General features: G+C 35.5%; 1 protein-coding gene across 4 annotated transcripts in view; it reads right to left on the bottom strand.

Moving 5' to 3' along the window:
* Positions 1-6,492: 6,492 nt before the first annotated feature.
* Positions 6,493-24,211, bottom strand: part of npr1b (natriuretic peptide receptor 1b) — a 41,275-nt gene continuing 23,556 nt past the window's right edge. For all 4 annotated transcript variants that reach the window (XM_083556054.1, XM_083556051.1, XM_083556052.1 and 1 more), the window contains 17 exons: positions 22,807-22,901; positions 21,048-21,183; positions 20,724-20,808; positions 20,475-20,595; positions 20,300-20,374; positions 20,003-20,080; positions 19,360-19,464; positions 17,423-17,494; positions 17,073-17,232; positions 16,066-16,221; positions 13,352-13,520; positions 10,988-11,134; positions 9,874-9,997; positions 9,566-9,634; positions 9,170-9,344; positions 8,865-8,963; positions 6,493-7,474 (listed from right to left, as the gene is read on the bottom strand). In XM_083556054.1, the coding sequence (XP_083412180.1) occupies positions 7,326-7,474; positions 8,865-8,963; positions 9,170-9,344; positions 9,566-9,634; positions 9,874-9,997; positions 10,988-11,134; positions 13,352-13,520; positions 16,066-16,221; positions 17,073-17,232; positions 17,423-17,494; positions 19,360-19,464; positions 20,003-20,080; positions 20,300-20,374; positions 20,475-20,595; positions 20,724-20,808; positions 21,048-21,183; positions 22,807-22,901 (2,015 nt within the window). In that variant the 3' untranslated portion in view covers positions 6,493-7,325. The remainder of the gene's footprint in view (positions 7,475-8,864; positions 8,964-9,169; positions 9,345-9,565; positions 9,635-9,873; positions 9,998-10,987; positions 11,135-13,351; positions 13,521-16,065; positions 16,222-17,072; positions 17,233-17,422; positions 17,495-19,359; positions 19,465-20,002; positions 20,081-20,299; positions 20,375-20,474; positions 20,596-20,723; positions 20,809-21,047; positions 21,184-22,806; positions 22,902-24,211) is intronic.

The following is a 24,211-nucleotide window of genomic DNA, read 5'->3' on the forward strand; positions in this document are numbered from 1 at the left end:
AGAGTTGGGATAAAAGCAAAAATAAAAACTCTCTCTCTTTGTGCCAGCAGACATTTTTAGGGTTTATTTATAAATGTTTCTATTGAACTCTTATTTCCTGCTGCTTATTGTGTGTTGTTAAACCATACCCAACATAGACCATGGGGACAATATATTCTTGTAAATTTAAATTAAGTAAATCATCTGGGTTTCTTGCTTTAGTAACATGGTATTCACCCTGCATATGTGAAATGCCTCTCTTTGTAATGCCACACGTTGTTATATTGCGTTTTTGTATAGTATTGATGGTTTTTATAATCGCAACACGATAGTGGTGGTATTAAGAGGTGGATTAAGTTGAGTAACTCCTCACTGAAGGACCAGGTAAAAAAAATGGCCCGCCACTGGGTATGATAAACGCTGTACAGTATTTTATGTATACACACCATACTGTATAAACATTTTACTTAATTTTATAATTAATAATTATATTTTTATTAAGAAATGTCATAATTTCATCTTAAAACTCCATAAAAACAATTCCCTATACGTTTTTTAGTCTATCATGCTATCTGTGAGAGAAAATCAGCGAATCAAATTAGTTATGTGACAAATGCATTTCCGCGATAAACTGGGGGCACGAGATTTGGAGTGCGGTAAAGCAGGGGATTACTGTACTATCAATCTTCCAAAACTGTGTCTAAAAGTGTTTTTCAGAATGACTGCGGGGCAAGAGACCTGACCAAACAATACCAAACTCAAGCTTACATTTTCTATGTATTTGACTCTGATAATCTGCACGCATAAAGATACACTCAGGTCCCACCGAGATTTGAACTCGGATCGCTGGATTCAGAGTCCAGAGTGCTAACCATTACACCATGGAACCACATGGAGGCAACAAAGTGCAACAGAGCACAACCCCAGTTTATGCGTTTCCGCTTTAAACTGGGGGCACGAGATTTGGAGTGCGGTAAAGCAGGGTATTACTGTACTATCAATCTTCCAAAACTATGTCTGGAAGTCTTTTTTAGAAAAATCAATGGTCAAACCTGGTCAAACCTGGTCAAACAATACCAAACTCAAGCATAGATTTCTATGTATTTGATTTAATATAATCAGCACGCAAAAAGATACACTCAGGTCCTCAGCTCATTTACGCACCTGCTGCCTTTGGGTGGTGGGATGTACAGACTAAACAAAAACAAGGTAAGTGGAATTAGACATTTGCATGCCATCCTGCTGCTCATTTAGCAATGAAAAGAGCAGCAAGCAACATGAAGAAAGCCTTCACTACTGAAGAGGTTTTGGATTAAATTATGCAGCCTGACCCCAGCGAGCTGCAGAATTCTGATCTCCTTCAGACACCACTGTCTCAAAAGAGTCAGATCCAGATTTTGTAACGGCATCCTAATCCTCAAATTCAACAACAACCCAACCTACTGCAGGTTAGAGGAAGACTCCTCTGTCTTTTACCAGCAACAGTTGGCTGTTAATTACATTCCCAAATGGGGAGGAATTTGATTCTTTTGCGTACAAGCCACCATGAGGCAGCAGTGACAGTGGGACCTAAGAGCAAACATGAAATCGTCACTGACTACAACCGCTGCAAGAGAAGTGTCAACAAACTAGACAAGATAATTTTTTACTGAAGCTTTAGCTTAGCAGTTCAAAAGGGAACATGGAAGTGCTGCAATAAAACAATGATAAATCTGCACTTGTGGTGGATTTACTTGTAAAGATCACCAAGTGATTTGCTGCAAGGGATGCTGGCAAAACTAGACACACACACAAAAGAGAAATGTGTCTAAATATAATTTAGTTCTTCATCTATCCTCTCAATCTATCCATTTACAGTTTTGTTCTTTTTATTTTTTATTTTGAAGATTGTTGTTGCATTTTGTTGTTGTTGCAATAAATTATGTTCATAAATCTAAACTGGAGTAGATTTTTTACAGTAAAAATAATAAAGAATATCAATAAATGATACATCAAGGTCAGTGAGAAAAGGTCACCCTCACTCACTCTCTCACGCACGCACACACACACACACACACACACAACACACACACACACACACACACACACACACACACACACACACACACACACACACACACACAAAACATACTATAATACTCCATAGAAAACTCCATAGGAAAGCCAGAAACTAAGCTTTCTATCCACAGCTCTATTTCATGGTCTCGTGGCGCCATTTGGTAGTCAACAGCTAAAAACGCAAATTTAACCTTTTCCCAATTATTGGGCACTACTAACTTTCAAAAATGCATGCATATAAAATATCATGGTGGCTTAATTCAAAATTTTAGGTATAATGAGAGTCAATGGGAAAAAAACCAGACACTAGCAACAAATGAGAATGAGAATAATTGAAGCTGATGAGGCAAAAAACTAACAATGATTTGCCAAAGATTTGAAGCAGTTATGTTCTAATAATGGGTTAATTCTGTCTAGCAGAGTGCATTTACTTGTCAATAGCTATGCATATAGTGGTGTGAAAAAGTGTTTGTCCTGATTTCCTAATTTTTTGCATGTTTGTCACACTTTAATGTTTCAGATCATCAAACTAATTTAAATATTAGTCAAAGATAACACAAACGAACACAACATGTAGTTTTTAAATTAAGGTTTTTATTATTGAGAGAAAACAAAGTCCAAAACTACATGGCCTTGTTTGAAAAAGTGTTTGCCCCCTCTTATAACTGTGGTTTATCACACCTGAGTTAAATTTCTCTTGCCACACCCAGGCCTGATTATTGCCACACCTGTTCGCAATCAAGAAATCTCTTAAATAGGACCTGCCTGACAAAGGGAAGTAGACCAAAAGATCCCCAAAAGCTAGACAGCATGCTGAGATCCAAAGAAATGCAAAAACAAATGAGAAAAAAAGTAATTGAGAGCTATCAGTCTGAAAAAGATTATAAAGCCGTTTCTAAAGCTTTGGGACTCCAGCGAACCACAAATGGCAAAAACATGAACAGTGGAAACCATTCCCTGGAGTGGCCGACCGACCAAAAATACCCCAAGAGCACAGCGACGACTCATTCAAGAGCTCACAAAAGACCCAACAACAACATCCAAAGAACCGCAGGTCTCACTTGCTCAGTTAAGGTCAGTGTTTATGACTCCACCATAAGAAAGAGACTGGGCAAAAATGATCTGAGTTCCAAGACAAAAACCGCTGCTAAGCAAAAAGAACATAAAGGCTCATCTCAGTTTTGCCAGAAAACATCTTGATGATCCCCAAGACTTTTGGGAAAATACTCCGTGGACTGACGAGACAAAAGTTTAACCTTTTGGAAGGTTTATGTCTGGTGTAAAAGTAACACCGCATTTCAGAAAAAGAAAATAATACCAACAGTAAAATATGGTAGATGGTCTGGGGCTGTTTTGCTGCTCCAGGACCTGGAAGACTTGCTGTGATAAATGGAACCATGAATTCTGCTGTTAACCAAAAAATCCTGAAGGAGAATGTCTGGCCATCTGCTATGCTGAAGCGAACTTGGGATCTGCAGCAGGACAATGATCCAAAACACACCAGCAAGTCCACCTCTGAATGGCTGAAGAAAAACAAAATGAAGACTTTGGAGTGGCCTAGTCAAAGTCCTGACCTGAATCACATTGAGATGCTGTGGCATGACTTTAAAAAGGTGGTTCATGCTCGAAAACCCTCCAATGTGGCTGAATTACAAAATTCTGCATAAATGAGTGAACCATAATTCCTCCACAGCGCTGTAACAGACTCAATGCAAGTTATCACAAACACTTGATTGCAGTTGTAGCTGCTAAGGGCGGCCCAACCAGTTATGAGGTTTAGGGGCAAACACTTTTTCACACAGGGCCATGTAGTTTTGGATTTTGAGGAAGAACAAAATCCAAAACTACATGGCCCTGTGTGAAAACGTGTTTAGTGATTTGAAACATTAAAGTGTGACAAACATGCAAAAAAATAAGAAATCATGAAGGGGCTAACATTTTTTCACACCACTGTATATTAGCGAGGCGTAGCATACAACTTTATGGTTAAACGACTGCATTTGTACAGCTGATGCACATGATTCCTTTGGAAGCCATGAGGATTAATTATGAATTTGCCACAACTGCTCATGTGTCTTTTACAATAACTATACATTTGGATCATTTACCTACTCTCCTGTCAGGGAGTAACAACATTAGTGAGAATAGAGAGGTCTTATGTGACTGAGGAGGATCTTGGAGTATATTGTGCAGAGACAGACACGTTGTTGAGAATTATCAATTTACCAAAAGATGCATGGTTTAGAGTTATGTTTCTTTCTATGTTTATGATAATATTGTGGAATGCCTTTTTGCCTCAAGCAGTCCCTTGCACAAGACCAGGGGGTTTAAAGCTAGGCCACTTTGGATTATGTTGAAGAGCTCTATGCTAAGGCTAAACAGTCTTTTAAAGTTTGGGCTTAGTCTGGTAGACATAAATATGGTCCTTTATTTGAATAAAAGAAAAGAGCAAATGCTAACTTTAAATATGCTCTTCATTATATTAAGAGGAATGAAAACACAATGAGGGCTGAATCACTTGCAAGGAAACTGCAAAATAACAATTCAAATGATTTTTAGAAATAAATAAATAATAATAAAATTAAAAATTTGCCAACAAATATTAATGGGGTATGTGGAGCAGAGAACATTAATCAGCTGTGGAAAAAATCATTACTATGAGCTCTTTAATTGTGTTAAAAGTACCCCCTTAGTAGTGGGAAATATTTAAAATAATGATGTGTTTGTTTTACCACAAGAGATTTGTGATGCAATCATAAGGTTAAAAAACAATAAGGCATGTGGTATGGATAAGTTATCTGCTGAGCATTTAAAATTTGCAAGCAGAAAAAATTTTTTTTATTTATTTTACTGAGTTTTTAGTTCATGGCATTTTACCTGATTCTATCTGATGTTATGTTAGTGCCTATTATAAAAGATAAAGCTGGGAAAATAATAGTATAGATAATTATCGGCCTATAGCCTCGGCCAGTATTGTATCCAAAGTTTTTAAGAGAATTTTAATAAACAAGTTGGCACAGTTTGTTTTGACTTCTGATAATAAGTTCGGTTTTCAATCTAAACATAATACGGATATGTGTATTTTTGCTCTAAAGGAGATTTGTATATTAGGAGAAATTCCACAATTTTTATGTTTTATTGATTCATCTAAAGCCGTTGATCGTGTAAATCATGAAAAATTATTCTGTAAGCTACACGACAGAGGTTTTCCTAAGTGTTTAGTGAGAATTCTGGCTTTATATTATGATCATCAGTTAATGTATGTAAAATTGGTAATCATGTGTCTGCTCCATTTAAAGTAGGTAATAGAAAAAATGTAAAAAAAAAAATTATATTATGATTATCAGGAGTAGGGAGGATAGGGAACTTTGATTTCCTGACTTTTCTGTCTCTGGTATTGTCCTTAAAGTATGTGACAAGGTTAAATACTTTGGACATTATATAACTGATAACTTGTCTGATGACCAGGACATCTTCAGACAATGTTATGTGATGATAAGCAAATATGTTGGTTAGGAAATTTAGTAGGTGTTCAAAATCTGTGAAGATTGTACTGTATAGAGCATACTGTACACCTATACCTATACACCTGTACTCAGTTTAACTTACTGAACAACAAATGTGGCTCTAATTCTGAAAACTGGGTGAGGATTCAGTTGCTGTCTTTTTACGTATGTATAAAAAAAAAAAGCCATGCAGACCGCAAAATTAGATAACATGGTAATAAAATTTTATCCCAAATGTTTTTATTCTTTCAAATGAGTCACGGCCTGGTACCGATCCACGGCCCCTTCTTAAGACTCAATCTAATTTAAACTCATAATCTAGTCCTCTTACATCCAACAGATGGAGTTGTATCACATAAATACTCCCTCATCACATATTATAGACAATTTTAGCCTCTTACTAATTAGTGGAAATGTGTAATTGAAAAAACACAGACATTAAATCAAGTGCACTAGGATGGAGTTAGCAACAACATAGTGTGCTATTATTGCAATGTTATCCAGCACAGAGTATAATACATAATATGTTGTTATGACTTTGCACTTGGTGTTACAGAGATGTGTAAAGTTTCATTATAAAACCATAAACAATAATTACTACCTAAAAACACAGGATATCACTGCAGATTACTGACTGGATAAAAATGTAAAGCTCCAACAACTTCCCCATGAACTTAGAGCATGCAAGGCCATCCTAATATTCTAAAAAAGTAGTAAATAATGTAAATGCAGTGAAAATGTCTGTTTTTTGAGCAAAGTTTTCCTATTTCTGAAGAGGGAGGTTTTGCAAATAACAACAACAACAACAATGATAATAATAATAAAATAATAATAATCAAGTGATATTCTGGGATTATAACCAGGGTCTGTAGAGTTCCATCTAAAACAGTATCACATTTGTGATTTCTTTTTTATTATCTAAAAGAGATAACACTTTGAAACATCAATATCAAAAACATATATTGCTCAGCATTAAATATTTTTTTAGAAAACAAATGACATTTGTTAAAACATTGCAATAGTGTATCATGCATTTCAGTTGTAAATATAATCTAAATATAGTTTAACTGTTATCCCACAGAATAGTTACAGCTGTGATTAACAGTGTGTATTTTAAAAGAAACTGAAAGACAAATGTCTTTTCTGCTCACTGTGCGATACACTGTGTGAGCATTGTCAAATGATTCTCTTACACTTAACAAAAATAAAATCAGCTGCACTGTTTACAATTTCACCTTGACTACCTTTTCTCTTCTGCGCATGAAGCTGGTATATTTTATTGGATACAATGCTGACAAAAAAAACTGAGATATGGAGAATTAATTCAGATCTACTGTCAAAAATGGCTGAACAAGAGCAAAGAAAATAACCACTGCATGTTCTATAAGAAAATACAGATATCAAACATTTGAAATCAATTGATCATTAATTTTGCAGTACAAAAGTTTATTTAATCCCAATAAAAGTAAAAAGACTTTGTATCCTGTAAGTTATGGTAATATCAATCAACAGACTCATAACATTGAGATACATATACTGTACATTACCAGATTTACATGACTACGCAAGATTTTAATGGTTTTACAAGTTTATTTTATAAAAGCAAAATACTAATGAGGGTGGTCACAGTGTACAAAATATCTGTTTTTTCATTGGTAGAAAAGAGTTAAATTCCAACAATGCTGTATACTGGAATGTGATGGATTGTGCAAAAGGAGAGTGGGAATTTGGGCTGGGGGATTTAGGTGCACTGTCTGGGTCCTGTTCAGCACCAGACTCCATTCACTCACTGCTCTTTGTCTCTCCCAGCAGCCAGTAGGTCCTCATCTTCCCCTTGCCCTTCATTTCCACATCTCCTCTTAGCTCCAGCTGGAAGCAGTTAAATTCCTGGAGCACATCATGTGTGGCTGATGACACATGGATCCTCAAGGCTGCAAAAATATGCCATTTTATATATATATATATATATATATATATATAACAAGCCAAACAAGCAATTGTTTTCTAACATTAATTATTTTATTGTTTATCATAAATAAACTAATATATTATGTGTCAGGCAGTCATTCATGCAGTGGTATGCAAAATGATTATCCTACTAAACATCTACTTCAATGAGGGTACATTATTCTGCAATCAAATATTAATTTATCATTGGACACCTATTTTAAAGCTGGCAGCCTGCACATTTCTAACCTTGACCACTTTCTTTCATATGAATCAATTTTCTGTTCTGATCTCAACGAGTTTGGGCTAAGTACTGAGTAGGCATCAATTAGTGGCCCCATTTTTTATGGTCATCATCTTACAAAGTATTTAACAATATTTAAAAACTACAAAAATACAAATCACTACATATAAAGCCATTTTCATCCACCCTATCAAATACAAATTACAAAATTCTATTTTATATTTGAAATACGTATTTAAAATCAATGCAATGATTTTATGCAATGAAATTGTCTACAGTTAAAGTAGCACTGACTTTTATTTTTTAGAGATTCAGGCAGCTTATTAAGAGTTTGATTCAAATGCTATTGCAGACTCATATATGACATACTTCTATGACACACATGCTTTAAGCAATTATGCAAAACTGGCTTTAAAATGATAAGGGAATTTATATTCCCTTATTATGCCATTTCCCCTATTTAATAAACTATACAAAATCACATTAATAAAAGCACGATGATACAAAGAAAAAAATTGATTCATAAAAATAAAAGGAAATCAAGAGTTGATGATACTAAAGATATCCATGGATTAAAGCTAAGGGACCAAAAAGGGCTATGCACTCGGTTCGGGGTGGGGTTGCATACTTAATCACAAAGCTCATTCTTGGGCATATGTGAGCTCACATATGTAAAAGCAACTAGATAAAGCTTTTTTCTGAGTTTGTAATGCTGCCCTCTGACATAGCATGAGCAGTAGTTTGAAAGGATGTGGATAGCTGGCTTTGCACATCTTTAGAGGAAGTAGCCCTAGCCTTCAAACCCAACCTAGTCAGTAGCTATTGTTTGATAATGGAGAGCTGATTAGTGCTGGAAATTCTCACATGACCTAATTAGGGAGAAACATTACTCTTTGATATCACAGGCTACCAACTGTCATTTAGCCAATCAAAGAGAGGCTTTTATATTGAAATAAAAATATTTATAAGGTGTCAATGTCTCAAATAAGCATGCAAATAATATGCATAAAAACAAAATCAATTGTAAATATTTAGTACATGGTTAAGAACGTTTGGTACTCTTCTACTTAAACAAAATCTACGTACATTTTAAGTGGAAATTTGGAAGCTCACAGTATTACATAACTTACGCTCGCCGGTGGACTCCATACGTGATGATGTGTTTACTGTGTCTCCAAATAAACAGTACCGGGGCATCTTTAGTCCTACTACACCAGCACATACAGGGCCTGAAAACACACAAACACACACACACACACACACACACACACACACACACACACACACACACACACACAGACACACAGACACACACAGACACACACACACAAACAAACACACACAAAGAGATTTTAAATAGTAAAAGGCAGTTTGTTGGCAGTTTTCTTGACAGTTAAGTACATAAAAAAAGCTTTTGGTTTTGTCTTTTGCTCACCGCTGTGGATGCCGATGCGCAGTTTGAGCTGCTGATCCGGTCGATAACTAATCTTAAATGTTTTGACAGCCTCGAGCAGAGCAAGGGACATGCGTGCAATCTCACATGCATGCATCTTTCCATTACGGACTGGCAGACCAGAGACAACCATGTAGGCATCACCAATTGTCTCCACCTTCAGGACAACCCGCATATGCATGGAGTCAAGAAATTAGACAGCAGTACAATACATTTTTTTTCTAAATAAGTAAATCATCATTACATAACACACTAATATACAATCTACAATGCTGCAGTTTGCCTATATTTTGATGTAGTTGTTTGCAGAAGAATAAGTTAGCAATTTGCTTGATTGAATGCTTGATTGAAGAAAGGAGAGTGGTGCATAAGAAATACCTTGTAAACATCAAAGTTGTCAATAATAGCATCAAAACAAGTGTAGAGATCATTTAAAAGAGTCACCACCTAAATATGAGAAAGAAACAGCAAATCATTATATTAATGATTTTTTACACCTTTTTTAAGGCGGTTGATAAAATACAAGCTGCATAGCGTATTTTATACATTATTCCTAACTATATAGACATTCACCATGTGGATCGAAAAAACTAACAATATTCTACATAAGAAAATAAAAATATTAACAGTACAATGGTGACAAGGAGGTCAATAATAATATAGTAGCTTTAGTTTAAGTTGTATACCTGCAGTGGTGTGCTTTCCGCAGACAGGGCAGTAAAACCTACAACGTCACTGAAGTAGATGGTGACTGAGTCGAAAGCCTCAGCCTGCACTGTCTCCCCTCTCTTCAGCTGCTCTGCCACTGAGCTGCATAGAAAAAAATAGCTTTGATTTAATACACAAGAATAATTTAACACAAATATTAGTACCACAGCATGTAATTCAACATCACACCCACTCATCCTCTTATTGTGTGCAAGGTGTAAATTGGGATTGGGGCCAACGGTTCTTTGTATAGATGCCAACCATGTAGAAAATTATGGTTTATGTTATTTTAAGGAGTTTTCAAAACTAATTTGGAAATGCAAAAAAAATAAAAAATTCATTTGACATCCTAATGGCTTGATTTACTGAGACCTTGGGGCAGGAGTTTACCTTGGGGCAGGAGTTACTAGTTTACTATATATATATATATATATATATATATATATATATATATATATATATATATATATATATATATATATATATATATATATATATATATATATATACACAAATTATTCCAACCTAATAAAATATGCTTATACTTTGGCTTCCTTTATAACACATGGAACACATTAGGATTATGATTGAGCTAACCTTTATTTATTGATAAATTTATTGTTTTTTTGTTTGTTTGCGATTAAACACATAAATGTTTACATTTTTGATTAACCTTTGCTTTTTTGTTGCTTCTTTCAACTTATACTACCAGAAAAGTAGTCTGACTACTAGTAGAGTAGTAGTAAAGATCATGAATAAACTTTAGTAAGTTCCATTGGGAAGGAGGCAGGATTATCCCCTTAAAAGGCGGACACATATTTGTACATGCATTCATTTTGGGGCAAGTAAATGTATAGTCACCAAGCACCTACACCATTGTGGAACCTTAGTAAAATGTATTTCTGACATTTTATGATAAAGGGAGTTGATACTATTCAACTTGTATTTGTTCAATTAGGTTTGTTGTTAGGTAGAGCAATATTATTATGTTTATATATGTCTAATCAATAATAGTAATTATCTGATAACTCAGGTTATGTAGTTTCCTGCTGTGGTTAAGCATCTATAGTGATATCCATGGTAATGACTAACTGGGGCAGTATCTGGTAGAGTAGTGCTTCTGCCTTGCGCTTCTCTTCCAGGTACGCCTGAGTCCTCTCTTCCACCAGCTCTTCAAGATTATTAGCATACTGCTCCATCCGAGAGAGCAGGTTATCCAGGATATCCCTGCTGTGCTCCCTGAGACAAAAAAGAAAACAAGAGGGAAGAAGGTGAACAGCAGAGTAATGTTATGTGTGTTGGCAAAGATGGTAAATTTTGAGTTTAAAAACACTTTTTAAGATGTGTTATGATGAAAAACACAATATCTGACATGCACCTGGAATTCAATTTAATTTAATACAATTCATTTTTATTTGTATAGCCCTTTAACAATGGCAAGAAGTGAACCATACACAGTGGTGGTGAGTAATTAAGTCAATGTAATTAGTTACTGTATTTAAGTAGTTTTTTCACGTGTCTGTACTTTCTTCCTTCTTCTTCTTCTTCTTACTGCTGCTCCCTTTAGGGGATCATCCGTCTCCATACCCCCCTGCCCTCAACATCTGCCTCTTTCAACCCAACTACCTGCATGTCTTCTCTCACCACATCCTTGGTCTTCCTCTTCCTCATCACTCACAATGTAAACCTCAACATCTTCAGCTCTGCTACCTCCAGCTGCACTTCCTGTCTTTTACTCAATGAAAACAAATCTGTACTTTATTGAAGTATTTCCATTTGGGAAGACTTTTACTTTTACTTCACTACATTTCAAAGTCTAATATCTTACTTTTTACTCACCTACATTTTGCGAAATCAGTCGTTTCTTTTTATTTATAAGCGGATAAAAACTTAACTGGTAGAGCACCCACTCTGTTTTAAACAGAGTGATTGCCATTTGGTGGTTTTTACTAAGCACACACACACAGTTCAGCATCAGTTTAAAAGCAAGCAGAACATTGTGGAAGTTATAAATGATGGAAGAAATTCCTTGCCAAAGCACCCATGGCCTTATTTATGCATTTTTGTTTTGGGCTCATAATAATTTTACATGAATCAGTTTTTGACTCATTAATATGATTCTATTAATAGATTAATGTGCTATGATTAAAATGAGAGTATTTTCACATAACTTAAGTTAATTAAGCAAAGAGTACTTTGGATACTTAGGTACATCTAAAGGCTAATACCGTAATTTTCGGACTATAAAGCGCACCAATATATAAGCCGCTGAAAACTGAATTTTACAAATATTTTTAAAAACGTAGGAAAAAAGTAGCGGCTTATAGTCCGAAAAATACGGTACTTTTTATTACTTTTACTCAAATGAAAGTTTAAATGGAGTACTTTCACTTTTACTGAAGTAATATTTTACCTAGTGTATCTCTACTTTAACTCAAGTACATAGTTTGTGTACAGTGAGGGAAAAAATATTTGATCCCCTGCTGATATTGTACGTTTGCTCACTGACAGAAACAATTATAATTTTATAATTCTAATGGTAGGTTTATTTCAACAGTGAGAGACAGAATAACAACAAAAAATCCAGAAAAACGCATTTGATTTGCATTTTAATAGGTGAAATAAGTATTCGGGGTCATAGGCAGCATTTCTCCGAGTTGAGTTGATGCCAAAGAGTTCGATCTGACCACAACACTTTCACCCAGTTGTCCTCTGAATCATTCAGATGCTCATTGGCAAACTTCAGACAGTCCTGTGCATGTGCTTTTTTGAGCGGGGGGACCATGTGGGCGCTGCAGGATTTCAGTCCATGGCATAGTGTGTTACCAATTGTTTTCTTGGTAACTATGGTCCCAGCTGCCTTGAGATCATTGACAAGATCCTCCCATGTAGTTCTTCGCTGATTCCCTACCGTTCTCATGATCATTGAAACTCCACAAGGTGAGATCTTGCATGGATTCCCAGACTGAGGGAGACTGACAGTTAGTTTGTGTTTCTTTCATTTGCAAGTAATCAAGTAATCAATAAGAAGTCAAGTAATCGCACCAACTGTTGTCACCTTCTCACCAAGCTGCTTGGTGATGGTCTTGTAGCTCATTCCAGCCTTGTGTATGTCCACAATCTTGTCCATGACATCTTGGCAATGGTGGAGAGCTTGGAATCTGATTGATTGATTGCTTCTGTGGACAGGTGTCTTTTATACAGGTAACGAGCTGAGATTAGGAGCACATTCCCATTAAGATTTTTCAAATAAACCTACCATTAAAATTATTGACTGATCATTTCTTTTGTCAGTGAGCAAACGTATAAAATCAGCAGGGAAACAAATACTTTTTTTTCCTTTACTGTACTTTGTCCACCGCAGACTATACAATAGTATTACTGGAAGATGCAGAGATAATCTGGAGATCATGTAAATTAAGAAATATTGTTTTTGTGTAAAAATGAGGCCAATACCTGTTCTGTTTGCGCAGAAGTACTTTAATGTGGCTGAACTCTGGTCTTTCTGCAGGCTCTTCTGCCCAGCAGCGCTGCATCAGGAGTCCCAACTCCTCACTATGGGCCTGGGTGTTAATAGCTGGCCGCAGGTATGGACATTCACCCAGAGCAACACGGTCTACTATCTCTATACATGTGTGACAGAGAGAGAGAGAGAGAGAGAGAGAGAGAGAGAGAGAGAGAGAGAGAGAGAGAGAGAGAGAGAGAGAGAGGGCGGAATCCAAGAAAACTTATTTCTATTTTCCTGAAATATTATCATGTAATGACAAGTTAAAGAACGTCTAAAGACTTTCTTTCACAGCCAAGAATCAGATGAAAAGTTTGAATTCAATAGAATATCTGAAAAGGTGTGGAGTAACAGTCTTTTTTTTTTTTTTACATTTTATTTTAAACCAAGATTTGACATTCTCATCTGTTTCCTTATTAACAGGCTAATATAATTTTTCATTCAATCTTCTGCCCTCTAAACCTTTGCAAACTATTTTCGATAGCATTTACAGCTTGCCATTGAGTCATGATGAAAAAATGCCTAAATGATGTCATAATACATTTAGCCCAAATTCTTATTGTAAATGATTTTCATGTGAAAGTTTCATCTGTATCCAGTCAGACTGCAGTGAGATCTTCTCCTCACCAATCTTTTTTTCCCATATATTTAGATTATCACTCTCCTCACATTCTGTGAGCATCTCCAACCTTAATTCCATTATGATAAGAGCCATATGCTGTTGCTGTCAGCTTCATGAATGAAATGGGTATGACAAAATCAGGTGTGAATAATGAGGAGCACTTGAGTAAACAATTGCCTCAATCCCCCTTATTATCTTTGCTCATTCGCTCGATCAGTAATAGCACCTTACTTAAGATTTAATGTCTGTGTAATAAATGTGTAAATTTGCATATCTGAGTGTCAAAATGAGTGTGTTTGATGTGTGTGTGTGTTTGATGTGTGTGTGTGTTACAATGGTAAATTACAAGCCTCACTGCCTGATACCATCAGTGAAGTGTCAATGTCAGGTAGGGCACATAACTGAAAGCCTGATTTAGCACAGGCAGCTGAACCTAATACTCTGTTTTCTTGCAGTAACAAGGAACTTGACCTTTGCGCTTCACCGTGACATTTTTAGAATCAAAGACATTTTCATGAATGGCTTTAACATGTAATGTTATCTCCAAGATGACCTTAATCCCTGTATCTCCCACTGAGCATAATATTAAACAGTAAAAACACCAATTAATCCATATGAAAAACATCAATATAATACTGATTTGCCAGTTTATGGAATATGCTACATTTTCAGCAGACTTTGCATAACAACTTGGCATAATAACTACATACAGTACAGCTTGTGATTTCCTCCTAAAAACATTTCAGTACGTAAAATGGCTACTTAGAATTGCCCCTAGATATAAATTAGTGTGTGCTTTTCCATGTCCTGCATTTGTCCAAAATACTATGCAAAGACCATTCCTGCCTTGTTCACAGACTTCTCGGGTTCTGGGTCCATCACAACACTGAAAACCTTAATGGAAAGGTAAACAAATAGAAGGATATCTTATGCCCTAACAGATGTTTAATCAAAAGCACACAAAAGATGTTGCAATTTCTGCATCACTTTGGTTTATATTGTACATATTAAACCTTTTTTTCAAAGACAAAAAGATAATAGCCTAAACTGAACTTTCTATACTCTGGAAATCTAAAACCGAGCAGCTTCAATTACAAAAAATGTCCCTACTGGTCCAGTACAAACTGATGTGTCATAGTTCCACACCTTATAACATAGCTAAATTTGATCTATTGATTTAGTTATGTACTGTAATTATAGCCACAGTACTGTAACTAAATCATGAAATAAGAATTTGTTAATTAAGTTTTACATAATATGTACAATAATGCAGCAAAGGAGTAAACTCACATCCTCCCTATTTAGATGACTAAGAGGATGTTTCAATGTAGATACATAACCATTAGATGGTAGTAGGGTTGTGGTGAAGTAGTAAATTGAGGCTAATTGCTTTGTGTGTGTGTGTGTGTGTGTGTGTGTGTGTGTGTGTGTGTGTGTGTGTGTGTGTGTGTGTGTGTGTGTGTTTGAGTGAGTGAATCATGACCTCCTCTTATGGACAGGAAGAAGAAAAAGCTTTTCCCCATTAATGCTCATTCAAAGCATCTTTAAGTGTAATTGGCAGAAGAAACAGAGACATACAGACTGAGAGACAGAAGATCGAAGAGACTGGAATAAAGCCTATAATCTGAGTTGAAGATGGAGTCAACTGTCACAAAGGTGCCATGTAACAAGTTCATAGATCAGCACTATTTCCGTGCATTTAAAATCTACCCAGCTCAACATTGAACCCACTCCAATTGCAATGAAATGTGATCCCTGGAAAGACAAGCATGTCACTCAGTAGGTCCATAATCACTAGTCTCTTGATATCTGATCTACTTTTATAGAAAATGTTCAACCTAAAAGAGCATTAGCATCACCATTAGATATTGCTAACAACAAAACAAATCCAGGTAGAATACTTAATAGGTATCTGTTAACACAAGTCTTAAAGAGTAGATTCCTATCTAGCTCAAACTAGAGGTCTTCTCATCTTGTCTTAGTGGCTGTAGATTTAAAAGCAAATGTTTAAAGTTAAGGGTCTTCATAGCTGCTCTGACTGACCTTTAGGACTGAGTGTCTCTTCCTCTAAGTAGAAAGCACCCTTGCGGTGTGCCACCTCCTGCAGAATTATGCCAAAGCTGTAGACATCTCCTTTCTGTGTGCCGGCTGCAGGAGGGCTGCTCATCCTCAACAATTCTGGAGCTGTCCACAACCTCCCTACACCAAAACGGGGAACAAACAGATCACACAGTGGCTGCTATAATCTACTGCTCTAAGTATGATATGACAACACATCTGGTAATTCTTAAATGAGTTTTATACAGTGCAGCTCTGATTTTCCTGCTATAGTAAATACGATGATATAATGCTTGTGCATGATTATTTCAATAACAAGAATTAATTGAACGGAGTGTTATATAGCAAATGCTTCCTGTTATCTATGACTAACAATGTATTTTTTTTGTTATTTAACATAGAGTAAAATATTATCGCTGTATAAAGTAATCTAATAATTACTCATTAGATTGCGTCAAACTACACCAACAATAATTGCTTTTGTGTCCTTTTGTTTTTTTTCCCCCTTCTTATTTAACTAATAATGAAAAATTAATAATGACTTTTTCAATCAGTATAAATGAATTGGTACATGTTCAAAAGTCTATTGTAAGATTAGACCCTGGATGGACCTTGTACAGTACAGTAAATTACTGTGCTCTACTGTCACAATGAAATGGTAACATTTAAACCTATTAAGCTAGGTAAAAAAAAACCTTAATTTTCCTCAAGTCCTAAGAGTTTAAGACTTTGAATGAGCCATTAAACACTAATGTGGAGTGTGACATTACAAGTAACTTGAGTCAAAGATGTTTAAATGTTATCTTGCTTATGACTCATTACTATTTCTTTTCTGAGCAACAGATTAAAGTGTAAAAAGGAATATTAATTATACATTATTTAGCTACTTAGCAAAAGTTAAATTATATTCTGTTGTTCAGTGTTCATTTTACATGACATAGAATGCTCCAAAAAGAATTGCTGACATCATGTATAAACACTCGCAGACATACGTGCATAGTAGGAATGAGCGTCTTCGATGTTGGAGTCAGACTTGAAGCTTGATAGCCCATAGTCTGTGATTTTCAGCACAAAGCGGTTATCCACTACACAGTTCGAGGACTTCAAATTACCATGGGACACAATCACGCTGTTATGAAGAAAGGCCATTCCCTATAAAGAGAAAAAAAATAGAAACACTTTCTTTTCAAAAACCTACTAAGCATGACAGAAGAATATTGCTTGTAATTCGACATTAGGTTACCTGTACATCTAAACTACTTGCTGCCATTAGTAAATCATATGTGTTAATCTTAAACAAAAAAAAAGGGAAAAATGGAACAACAACAAAAACATTTTTCACCTTGACAATGTCATTGATCATAGAATATTTAAACATCCAGTCGAGTGTGATGCTCTCATTCTCCAGAATGTCCTAAACACAAACAAAAAGATGGTAGGGATGACCATTCATTGTTATTTCGCCTTTTCATTTAATTAAAGTTCTAGAATATTTCACAAGAGATTTAATTGTATCTGTAATGTTAATAGAGGTCATTCAGTGCAGCAGATCTGTGCTGTATTTATCTGGACAAAGAGATCAGTTTAGAAATCTTCAGGAAGAACAGTACAGAACATCCTGTCCTTATAGTCCATCCTTTCCTTTGGTAAGCAATTCAATATAGATGCTATAAATTACTGAACACCACAGGAGACTATGGAATAAGCCTCTTTTAAAGGTTTTATTTTATGCTTTGCAATCACTGTGATTTCCAGATTGCTGTTTATAAAAGAAATACATATACAGTATATTTATATACAGACACATATACAGTATAGTTGACTGAATTAATAAATAGATGTAGCTATACATAAAATGTTGTATGTGATGTCCTGTACTGGCATAATTATTGATGTCCAGTTATAATGACAAGCATTATGAGTTACATCAGGTGTCATCATGTGTTCTAGTGGCAAAAGATGACAATGTAATTAGATATTAATGATCCTAATCCTTTGCAAATTTTAATATCATAGAAATCAGTTAAATAGCTTATTCAAATTAAATATTCAGAATAATCAGGTTACTGTTACAGGCTTCATATAAACTAGAAAATCCTAGCTATAACCTCCTGAGTGCTCAGATCAAATAAGGGCATTTCATTACTACAAACTATATAACTTCTGAATTATACAATTACAAGATCTATTGTAATGTTAAATAAATTAAGTCAACTGTGTACTTCAGTGTCTTTCTTTATATATTTTCTCTGCACTCTGCTCTGGCCAATGTGAAGGATGAGAATGGGAGTGGGGTAGATAAAAATAGGAAACAAACACCACTAGTGATTAAAATGTTACCATGACGACTCTGCAGAAAACAGACTCGGACATGGGGTGGGGGTAATTTTCTATTGATTATAATAATTTTCAGATATCACCCATCCCCGGTTTGAACAAAGTAGCACCTTTAATATGGAATACAGAATCATATTAATTCATGAATTTTTCAGTATAATTAGTGACCATTTTTATTATTTGCCCTGCACGTTTCCTTCAATCTCCCTAAAACATTAGGTAAACTGACTACTCTAAATTTGGCCTTATAGATTGGAATGAGTTTGTGAACGTGTGTGTGTACATGGTAACTGGCTGGCTTGTTCTGCATTCATTCCTGCCTTGTGGCCAATGTTCAGGGATTAAAGAGCTGGTTGACTAATTGCATTTGTTGCTTAAATAATGCATGTGATCATTTCTAGTTTGCTTTTGTGAAGATTATTTATATGTAAGCACTCTGGGAGTTTTCTTTTGAATATTTATATTCGCTAACTCCTCATCTCTAGACTGACACTAAATTTGGCACCTTTTTTATTAGTTAAGTCAAACAGGCACGGATTGCACAAAAAAACCCAAACTCTTATACCAGGTTCCTATTACTTCTGTTCGTGAGGAGTCATTGTAAAAAATAATACCATTACTGTATGTAATGATTATTGCTCATGCAGACATTTTTCCATTTACTGCAGACAACATCGCAACCATTAAACTGACAAACAGCATTATGAGGCTTGTGGCGAAAGATGAAGCACTCAGATCTGGACATTTGTTTTTATTTCCTGTGTTGTGAAGAGGGAAGGCTGGATCTAAGGGAGTTTTTCCTTGCCACAGTCACCATGGCTTGCTCATCAGGGATAAATGCACACCATTCACCTTAACGCTTAAAATTCTGTAAAGCTGCTTTGAGACAATGTCTGCTGTGAAAAGCGCTATAGAAATGAACTTGACTTGACTTGATTGTACCTGCAGACTGCCGCGTAGGCAGTATTCTGTGACGATGCAGATGTTGGGAGGGTCGATGCATGCCCCAATAAAGCGAGTTACATGATCGTTCTGCACATCACGTATCTGAATAACAAAGAAAGAAAGTAAATGTAACAAGCTTTGAGTAAAAGGTATAGTAGTAATAATAATAATAATAATAACAACAATAATAATACCAATAATAATAACAATAATAATACCAATAATATTCCCTTTTGTGTAAGTGTAAGAATTGAAAGCCAACGGGTAGTCCCACCAAATAATAAAGTGATTTAAATTTTTCTTAGTTTTGTAAATTTTTGCTGTTAGAAAATCGATAAAAATGACCAATTGAAATATATATTTTTTAAAGCATTTTTACATTACAGCATTTATTTACACCTGCCCAAAACAGTTCCCTATGCATGGAGAATATAGGGACAACATTTATTACACTCTTAGTAACAAAATTTCCAGCTAACACTCTAAGGTTCATTTTAACCCTCAGAAACCTCAAGATTTTTTTTAAACCTGAGATTTCTCTTCATGGATAGACAGCCCATTAATAAAGCAGGACATATCTACAGAAACAATTGAAAAACATTTTCTCTCCCCATAAGCAAAATGTCACATTTTGACTCACATGCTTTAGTTCAAACAGCACTTTTCTGGTCAGTTCGATGCGTTTCTTGTTGACAAACTTAATAGCCACAATGTTTCCCTGGAGATGTAATAAACATGTTAAAGATGAGCAGTGGAGTGTATCAAAACTTGAATGTATCAAAGGTTAACCCCAGAAGAATAGTGGAACAATAATTAATTAGAGCTTGTGAGTCGAGTGTGTGTGTGTGTGTGTGTGTGTGTGTGTGTGTGTGTGTGTGTGTGTGTGTGTGTGTGCGTGCGTGCGTGAGTGCGTGAGTGCGTGTGTGTGTGTGTATACCTTAAAGTAGGCAGTTTTAGCAAACATATGGAAGTTGTCGTCTGCAGTTGGAAGAGAGCCGTAGTTTGATCCTCGCTTTGGGGAGAGACAGAGAGATGGAAAGCGAGAGAGAGAGAATGATGAGCCTTAATGACAATCTTACAAACTTTTAAAAAAGGACCACCTAATCACTCACCAGAGAAAGGGTCAGTTTGCTGCCTGCACTGCGCAACACCTTCTCCAGATTGCTCATGTGCAAATCCTCCCAGAAGATCCGCCAAAGCTGAGCAGCCAGCTCCTTCTCCAGCTTCAGCTTCCTGAATGGGAAATAGAGAAAAAGTGAAAAAGAAAAATACATAAATGGATATGCTTAAAAAAACTGACAAGATCTTATGCAGAGTTTATAGTGTAATGCCAATATCAGTTATCTCCACATTGCACTCACCTGTATATGAAGATGGTGACAGTAAAGATGATGACAAGTATGAAGAACACGACAATTGACACCATTTGGTGCATTGTGATGGTCCCTAAAATAAAATTCACGCGTGTGAGAAAAATTAATTGAATTCATAATGAATGAAAAAGAACACTAAAATAATGGAGAGGTAAAATGTGCTTATTGCAGCTAAGAATACATATAAACATGCTATGAAGAAGCATACTAAGGAGGAAAAGACATTGACTGAATGCTAACAATTTAGTGATAAGACTGTCACCATCAGTACAGGCAGCATATAAGTGTGGAAAAGTAAAGTGCATTACTCACGTGCTATACACGCAGGGTTATCATTCTTGAAACCGCAGACAGGCATGTCAAGAGGAACATTGCCTCCTGGCCAGTAAAAGGCCATGCCAGGCAATGTCTCCATCTGTTTCTTTGTACCATTATACACAGCTACAATCTGGACAAGAGACAGCAGTCATTAACTGACAGAAGGAGAGTTGGTGCCACAACACCAGCAACTGAATTATTGAGGCTCAAGATTATATTTCTGCTGTAAGCAGTAAAACATAATAATGTGGATATACAGTAAGTGCTGATATATAATTGTAAAATCACTTTTTTATTTTCATATATTAAACATATTCTAATAGATGTAAATGTATCTTTGCTACATATATTTGTCTTACTTTTAGCATTAACTGATAAAGCCAGATAACAGTAATCAGACTACAACACAAAAAATGTAAATAGTTAATTTATTTAATTTATTGTGTTTTGATATCAATGAAGCCCAGTCTGTAAAATTTGATCATTAATAGATATTTTCGACATACATGCACATATTTGTAGTGTCTATTAAACACATGGAAAAATGAACATAGAAAGCCACAGGTTCCCATTACTTGGCGCTAAGCCAGTTGCTCAAACAGACAAGTTTTAAATTATTGTTAACACATTTTCTGATGACAGAGCAGCTTGTAAAAATATTCTTGTGAATGTATTCAAGTAATTATGGTGTTTACGTAAATCATCAGGGCACCAAACGGAACTTTTGCTGTGATTAGGCACAGATGGTTTTAATTGCAAATGTTACAGTAAAAACACAAACAAAATAAAGTAACAGTTTCTCTAATGGGAGGGATAAATGAAAATATCTACTTGTTACATTGTTATTGGGATAATTAATCTAAATAATTGACTTGAGCTCATCTGATGTGAACTTCATATGGTTAATTCCCTATAGGTACAAACTTTACCAAGCACTATAATATCTGTATTTAATGTAAAAATAACTGGGGCATTACTCATAAGGACTTTTGTGCTTAAAGTCAGAAAACTATAAATCGAGTATATGAAAAAATGCAAAATAAAAATTGAATATATATGAAAACAATATGGGTACAAAAGGCAGAAAAGTCTGCATGTAACCAAAATAGCAACATTGGCACCAATCAGCAAACGACCCTTGATCAGGCAATCAGGCATAATTTCTGTCTAATTCTATTATATTAAATATGAGTGCTTTAAATATGTAATGCAATGCTGAATTACCTCAGAAATCTACCCAACACTTTTCAATCACACTCTCCCTCTCTCTCTCTCTCTCTCTCTCTCTCTCTCTCTCTCTCTCTCTCTCTCTCTCTCTCACACACACACACACACACACACAGAAAGCAGAGAGCAATTAAGAGAAAGAGAGAGAGAGAGAGAGAGAGAGAGAGAGAGAGAGAGAGAGAGAGAGAGAGAGAGAGAGAGAGAGAGAGAGAGAGCAAGAAAAAGATTGAGCACACGTGAGTGCACCAGGAGGTACAAGCTGTAATTAACCTTCTAACTGGTGGACATGGGAGAGAGAGCTGGATTGTTGGATTGGATGCTGTGGTAATTACCTTGTATTTGGTTAATGGCAGCTTTTTCCTGAGAATACATTGTTGTTGTGTCCCTGAGTACTAGCAGCTACTAGTGTGAATATGTTAGATTAAAATAACATTGCTTTGTGTGTGTGTGTGTGTGTGTGTGTGTGTGTGTGTGTGTGTGTGTGTGTGTGTGTGTGTGTGTGGTGAGAGGGGTGATCAGTCCCTACCTGAAAGATACCGGTGTTGGTATCAGCCATGTCCCAAATAGCAAAGTCAGTCTCTCTGTCTCCTTTATCATCTATCTGCACAACTCCGGTTACACCTGAACATCGCAGAGTGTAAGGACATTTATTAGCTTATAACATATAAAAATGCATTAACATTGCTCAGAATCAAACTGGCTTTGAGTGGTGACTAATTGTTATTTTATTTACACTTGATTTGCATTTGTCTCAGCTTAAAGCAATCAAGACATAATTTTGGTTTAATAAATGATACAAATTTGCAAAGTCACAAATTATGTTTATACAGCCCTGGACCACTAAACATCAAATGTCCAAAAAAAACCCCAAAATGCTTTAGCCAAAAACCTGTGCTAGCTGTCTGATGTGCTAGTTAATAATTTACAACAAAGATACTGCTAGCTATCTGAAAAACAAAGATATTAGTAATACAATTCATATAATATATTTTTTTATGACTTTTATTTTGACAGGCTTAACATATATACACTTGAAAACAAAAATTATTTCTTATCTCTCTACCAGTACTACCACAAATGTTAGTATAATGAAACAGGTTCATTTTCAGTATATCATAGAATATAACAGTAAATTTATGTATATAAATCCCTTCTTATCTGCGAATCAGATATTATTATTATTATTATTATTATTATTATTATTATTATTATTATTATTATTATTATACAGATCAGTATTCCATACATATTTATTTACATACATTATTTACCCTCTCTTATTAACTGTAAAAAGTTGAATAAAAACAAAGGGATTTCAAGCATGTTAGGATTAGAAATGTTTTACTGAAACAAGTCCACTGTTTGTGGGGTTTTTTTTTTGCATGTGTGTTTGTATATACATCATAGCTATTGCATGTAACTACTGTATTCGTAATACTGTATTAATAATTGTGTGGTGTTTGCCTGCTGCAGGTGAAACATTGGGCCACAGGGCAGAGTTCTCATTTCCTGCTTGAATGGCTTTCGGCACTATTAAGGTGTGAGAGGAGCAGTTAGAAAACAGATGCTCAGGGGAAACCAGCACTGACATTTAAACAGATATGAAGAGCTTAGCCATTATCGGCTTGCAAATGTCAAAGCCATAGAGGAATGGGGGAAAAAAGGACTTACAGAAAGAAAGAAAGCAAGCATGAATAAGAGACACATACACTTGAATAAGGTAGCGGATATGAACTGTGATACTGTTATTAGGGGCTGTGGGTGCAAATGTACTCACTCTCTTATACATGCTTTTCTGGTGAATGGTGAACATTGCATGCAGCTGAGTAAGAAACAGATGAGTGATATAAAGGAGGAGTAATGGTTAAAAGGGGACACTTAGTGTTAAAGTAGGGCTTTATTGCTATGCCTGTGCATGTATAATCTGGTTG

This window comes from Silurus aristotelis, assembly GCF_946808225.1.
Source record: "Silurus aristotelis genome assembly, chromosome: 1".
Lineage (NCBI taxonomy): Eukaryota > Metazoa > Chordata > Actinopteri > Siluriformes > Siluridae > Silurus > Silurus aristotelis.